At 53.8% G+C, this 6,490-nt stretch overlaps 1 protein-coding gene and 1 non-coding gene across 2 annotated transcripts; both read left to right on the top strand.

Annotated features, from left to right (window-relative positions):
- Nucleotides 1-227: 227 nt before the first annotated feature.
- On the top strand, nucleotides 228-5,474 carry LOC311374572 (transcription factor HIVEP2-like; the record flags this gene model as incomplete). The annotated part of the gene is made up of 5 exons (XM_084490392.1): nucleotides 228-311; nucleotides 441-1,749; nucleotides 2,024-3,936; nucleotides 4,448-4,720; nucleotides 5,306-5,474. Coding segments are annotated over exons 2-5 (3,289 nt in total), but the record flags the coding sequence as incomplete, so codon positions are not given.
- Nucleotides 4,940-5,011, top strand: LOC311374573 (small nucleolar RNA SNORD79). Its single transcript, XR_014643067.1, has one exon. It is a non-coding gene; the product is annotated as a small nucleolar RNA SNORD79 (small nucleolar RNA).
- Nucleotides 5,475-6,490: the final 1,016 nt, after the last annotated feature.

Below are 6,490 nucleotides of genomic sequence, written 5' to 3'. Positions count from 1 at the left end.
GTTCCACACAGGCCTCGTGAGTCGCACCGAGCGAGTGACTTGCAAGTCACTCGCTCGCTTGAGTGTTTTCTTTTTCGGCACGCACTTGATTTGCACTTGATTTGTTCTCCGAGAGGCAGGTGTCGCTCTGTGCGGAGAGGGGCCCTCGCAGCCACGTTAACGTCACACACGGGTGCATTTGACGCGCAGCGCCCCGTGTCGTAACGTCCTGTGTCTCTGTCGCGCTGCAGGATCCACAACCAGAGGCCAGTGGACGCTTCGAGAGGAACATCTGCAAGCACTTTTTACTGAAGAGGATTGAGCCTTTGACGGTAAGCTCGTTTGGCTCAGGTCTTCAACCGTGATGATCTCCAATCATAAGGATGACCGTCGTCGTGCGTTGTTAAACCAACTCATTCATTGATTCGTTCATTAATGATTTTTCTTTGTTCTCCTGCCAGTCTGGTCTTCTCGAGGACTCTTCAGCCCCTGGATGAACTGGACGGAGAGCAACAACCCCGCAATCCCATCGTGTTTACAAAATGGCCCACAGGAAAAAACTGTTCTGATGCTTTTTTCCCAAGCCCCGCCCCCCTTGTCTCCGATTTCAACTTCCCGATTCAATCCTGGATTAGCCGTCCGCCGCGCGGCAGTCATGGCTCGACACATACTGTTTTTCTGAGATCAGCGGGTCGCCACTGTAAGCCACACGCTGTCAAGCGTGGCAGCCCCACTGCCTTTTCAAATCCCATAATTTCCACCCTTCCCGCCACATCTCCCCCGCTCACCCGCTCCACCGACCCCACCCTCCACCGCCGGTCCAACCGTCAGGGGAAATGGAGTCTCACGAATCACCTGTTGGCGGACAGAAATGCATAAAAAAGGAGAAGGCTCCCTTACAGAGGGGCTGGGCGTCGGAGCCCACCGCCTCCTCCAAAAGGAGCACGTTCTCCAGCCCCGACGCGTCGCGGAACTCTTCCCGCGAGGGCCAGCCCTGCGACGAGGGCCCGGGCACAGCCTCCGGGACCCAGCAGAAGTACCCGTCGCCCGGCGTCCCGGGGAAACTGCTCCAGCCGTCGCGGGAGCCCCAGGGTCCGTTCCCTCAGGGGTTCCCCCGGGGCTTCGCCTACCAGCCGTACCCGCAGCACCCCCAGACGGAGCGCTTCCACTCGGGGGCCAAACCCCAGCCGGGCCTGGAGCCCCACGCTTGGCCCTTCGCCGGTCAGCTGCCCTCGGACGAACATTACCCCGCGGGGAACCTGGGCCACCCGCACAGGGCGGCGGGAGGGAGGTTTCCTCGGCAGAAATCCCCCAGTTTGCCCAGTTCCTTCGGACAGTATTCCCAGTCAAGCCTGGACCCCGGCGACGAGGGCTACGGCAAAAAGGACCAGAAGCCCAAGAAGCCCGGTAAGTACATCTGCCACTACTGCGGCCGAGCCTGCGCCAAGCCCAGCGTGTTGAAGAAGCACATCCGCTCGCACACGGGGGAGAGACCCTACCCCTGTGTGCCCTGCGGGTTCTCCTTCAAAACCAAGAGCAACCTTTACAAGCACCGCAAGTCCCACGCGCACGCCATCAAGGCTGGCCTGGTGCCGTTCTCGGAGATGGGTCTGGTGGGCCGCGGGGGGGATCTGGACCTGGCCGGCGACGTCCAGTCGGACGGCGAGCAGAGCACGGACACGGACGAGGAAGGACTGGAGGGCTCCACGATGCTGATGGAGAAGGAGACCCCCGGGCCACAGATCTCCTTCGTAGCTGACAAAAGAGCAGGTGATTTGTTTTTTTTTAAAGAAGCTCAATAATTAATGGCCTTTCAATTTGTGTTCGGCTCGTTACTTTCAGATAAATCTAGTTGTATGAATTCAAAACAACAAACAGAAAGTTGTGGTTTAAAGCGAAAAAGCCTTTGGTTTTTAATTGCTTAATTGGAAGAAAGTTTTAAAAAAGAAAGTAAAAAAAGGTGTATTTCTTCTTCCCTTTGTTGTGATCGTCTACTTTCTTCCTTCTCTGATTCGCCCCACATGGTCTCCTCCTCTACGCCCAGGTGGGGTGGAACCTGCCTATGCTGATTCAGCGGAGCAGATGTCCATGGGCTCCATGAAGGTGCCCATCCTGATCGTCCCCAAGCCAGGAGGGGTCCCCTCTCCGGCGATGGAGTGCCCTTCCTTCCCCGACATGAAGGGTCCACCGCACCACATGCCGGGCTCCCAGGCCGAGGCCCTCGGGAACCCCGCGGAGGACTCTCCGACCATCAAACAGCGGCTGGCCTTGAGGCTGAAGCAAGGCCAGGAGCCGGACTCCACCCAGTCCCAGACCCAGAACCTCCTCAGCCCCCACAGCAAGGGCAGCACGGACTCCGGCTACTTCTCCCGCTCGGAGAGCGCGGAGCAGCAGATCAGCCCGCCCAACACCAACAGCAAGTCATACGAGGAGATCATCTTTGGACGGACTCACCACGGGCCCACTTCTCGATCCGGACAGTCCATGGCCAGTGGGATGGCTCAGGCGGATCCCGGTAGTCAGGCGTGCCTAAAGAAGTCTGGTGCCATTCTGGAGATGGGGAGGATAGCGGAGGGCTTTTACAAGGGGGACGGGGGGATCTCTGGAGATCCCAAGCAGTATGCGACGGGCCCCTGCCAGAGCAGCACGGGGCTGCTGGAACCTCCCACAGACTCGGCGACCCTTACCCGGAGCAACTCCATGCCGACGTCCTCCCCGACCAACCTCAGCGTGCCGAGCCGCATCCAAGGCAGCCAGTCCTTCGACGAGATGATGACGTCCGACGACGTGTTCTACCCGGCCAGCCTGCGCAGACTCCAGAGGCAGGCGGCCTTCGAGCTCACCCACCACGAGGCCCACGCCGTAGAGGCCGAGGTGTACGGCCACGTGCCCAAGAATGTGCTCATCGCAATGGGCTCCAAGATGGGGGAGCGCAGCCCGGGCCTCCCGGAGCACATCGCCTACAGCCCCTACGGGACGAAAGTCGGGATGGCGGAGATCGCCACGAGGAAGAGGCGGAAGCAGAAGAGCGTCGGCGACGAGGAGGACAGCCCCGGCCAGTGCGACAGCAGTTGCAGTGGCTCTGTGGAGATGATCGGCGACTATGACTCCAAACACGGCAGCCTGGACGGATCCAGGGGCACCCCGACAGGGAAGGGCTCGCTGTACAGCGCTCACAGTCAGTCGGACAGCTTTGACACCTGTGCCAGCATGGGCTCCGACGACATGGTGCTTCTCCCCGACTCGGAGGGCAGGAAGGCGGTGGGCAACGTCATATCAGTCATCCAGCACACCAACTCCCTGAGCCGACCCAACTCCTTCGAGAAGTCCGAGTCCTTCGACCAGCTGGCCTACCACCCGGCGGACAAGGCCCTGTGCAGCCAGTACTCTGAGCAGTCGGACCCCGACATCTTCGAGGACGCCCTGAGCCCCGAGTCCGCCATGCAGCGGACGGAGAGCATGGAGCAGCAGCTGCTGAGCGACAGCGACCTCGCCTCCGTCTCCTCGTCGCCGAGCGCCACGGCCTCTCCGGGACAGCCCTACCACATCCCCCACAAGCTGGTGCGGCAGCCCAACATCCAGGTCCCCGAGATCAGGGTGACGGAGGAGCCGGACAAGCCCGAGAAGGAGGCGGAGGCGTCGCTGGCCAGCGAGCCCGAGAGGCAGGAGAAGCAGCAGCAGCAGCAGCAGCAGCAGCTGCCGCACGTGGTGGAGGAGTTCCAGCTGCCGCAGAGGAGCGACACGCTGTCCCAGATGCCCTCGGAGAAGCTGCCGCCGAAGAAGAAGCGGCTGCGCCTGGCGGACCTGGATCACTCGTCGGGGGAGTCCAGCTTTGAGTCCACCTGCACCAGCCTCTCCCGCAGCCCCAGCCAGGAGAGCAACCTCTCCTACTACTCCTCCTTCTCCATGTCCTTCGAGCGGGAGGAGAACCTCAAGTCTGGGTCACCGACAAAGCAGGTAGTCTTGCCAGGACGTTGTTGTAGCACGTCAGTCCTAGAGATTTAGGCCCTGTCCCATTTCTCCCCCCTTAAAACCTCCACTTGGTTTGGAGTGCCCTCAACAGTAGATCTTCCACTTCGTTTTAAGCCTGCGTCGGACCTCACTACGTTTTGAGGGTTGATTATGAGGGCAAAATAGCATTCCACCTTAGCTCCCTACAGTAATGGGACACCCTGCCCCTACACGAGAACAAAGCAAAGTCTAGGGTTAGGGGAGGTATTGGGACGGGGCCAAAGTGTTATCTTCCGTGAGGCAGAAAAAAAAACAACTTGATCTTGATCTTGATCTTATCTTTCCTTGGTTATACACTTCCTATTTGCATCAGGTTTGCCCTGAAATACGATCTTAATTAAGGATACTTCATGAATACACTACGGTGCGGTTCAAAATAAAGATTTACATTTGGATAATCCTAATGTGTCCTAATGTGCATTTACCGTACTAAGCCCGGGTTTACCTGTCCGAGCAGGAGGACGCTTCGAGCTGCTGCGGTACGGGTACAGCTAGCAAGCAGTCGGAGTTCCTGACGGTCCCGGGCAGCGGTCACTCCAGCCACCACCAGCAGAGGGAGATGAGGCGGTCCTCGTCGGAGCAGGCGCCCTGTGCCCTCGCCACGGAGTTCCCGGAAATGCGCAGCAAGTCCTTCGACTACGGGAGTCTGTCGCCGGGGTCCAGGCAGGGGGAGATGTACAGCAGCGCGTCCGCCATGAAGGAGAGGCGGCGAGGCTATCTCGTCAGACAGGTGGCGGGAACTTTTATTTTTTTACATTTTATAAAGTTTGGCAAAATATATAATTCTTTATTTCAGACCCAGGGGGATCCATGTCACAACAAAGTGTGATGGAAGGATATCATTTTTTAAAGATGAACCGGTGTAAACTGTATAACCACAGCTGTTCAGTACAGGAGAGTTCCGTAATGTGGATTGTAACTGTGCTTTTATTTTGTAGTGGTTGATACAAGCTACAAGTGATGAAAAACAGTGGGAATCTCTCTGGAAACACATGAGAGATACTTTGTTTCTGATGTAGTGCCATCCAATAGTGCTGCCGACAGCGATATATTGTTTCTCTTCTTCTGAGCGTTTGCTAAATGTAAATGCTATGCTATAAGCTACACAATTGCTAGCTACAGCTAGCTCGTTAAGGCTGTTATCGGTTTTTCTACAGACATTATTTTTTTTAATTACATCTCAAAATTGAAACACGTTCTTTAAATGAATTTCATCAAATCCCCAAGTAAACTAAATAGCAGCACAGTGAGTGAGTTTGTTTGTTGGTGAGCTACTTCACTCATTCATGCGCTCATTTGTTTTTGTGATTGACAGGCATCACTCAGCGTGTACCCAGAGGCCGGCCCACCGGAGCCCGGGCCGGGGGAGTCCTCGGGCAGAGCGGACTCGTCCGACCACGGGTCCTGGCCCGGTCAGGGAGGACCGGGCCAGACCGGCACAGAGCTGGCCAACAAAATCAAGAGGGCCACACTGGGGAGTGGTGGTGAGAGGAGCCTGTCTGTGTGATGGTTGTGTTGTTCTGTCTTGTACCGCGTGATGGTTGTGTTGTTCTGTCTTGTACCCGTCTTGAACTGCTCTGTTTGATGCATGATGTGCTATCTTGTTAATAGTGGTTTTTGTTGTGTTGCTCTGTATTACACATTATATGGTATGCTGTTAATAGTTATTGTGTTGCTCTATATTATACATTATATGGTTTCATGTTAATAGTTGTTGTGTCGCTCTATATCATGTGGTATCGTGTTAATAGTGGTTGTGTCGCTCTATATCATGTGTTATCTTGTTAATAGTGGTTGTGTCGCTCTATATCATATGGTATCATGTTAATAGTGGTTGTGTCACTCTATATCATATGGTATCTTTTTAATAGTGGTTGTGTCGCTCTATATCATATGGTATCATGTTAATAGTGGTTGTGTTGCTCTATATCATGTGTTATCTTGTTAATAGTGGTTGTGTCGCTCTATATCATATGGTATCATGTTAATAGTGGTTGTGTCACTCTATATCATATGGTATCTTTTTAATAGTGGTTGTGTCGCTCTATATCATATGGTATCATGTTAATAGTGGTTGTGTCACTCTATATCATATGGTATCATGTTAATAGTGGTTGTGTTGCTCTATATCATATGGTATCTTTTTAATAGTGGTTGTGTCGCTCTATATAGTATGGTATCATGTTAATAGTTGTTGTGTCGCTCTATATCATATGGTATCTTGTTAATAGTGGTATTTGTTGTGTCACTCTATATCATATGGTATCATGTTAATAGTGGTTGTGTTGCTCTATATCATGTATCTTGTTAATAGTGGTTGTGTTGCTCTATATCATATGGTATCTTGTTAATAGTGGTTGTGTCGCTCTATATCATATGGTATCTTGTTAATAGTGGTTGTGTTGCTCTATATCATGTGTTATCTTGTTAATAGTGGTTGTGTTGCTCTATATCATATGGTATCATGTTAATAGTGGTTGTGTTGCTCTATATCATGTGG

This window comes from Micromesistius poutassou (genome assembly GCF_964030765.1).
Source record: "Micromesistius poutassou genome assembly, contig: SCAFFOLD_6322, whole genome shotgun sequence".
Lineage (NCBI taxonomy): Eukaryota > Metazoa > Chordata > Actinopteri > Gadiformes > Gadidae > Micromesistius > Micromesistius poutassou.
This window is presented reverse-complemented; position numbering and strand designations above follow the sequence as displayed.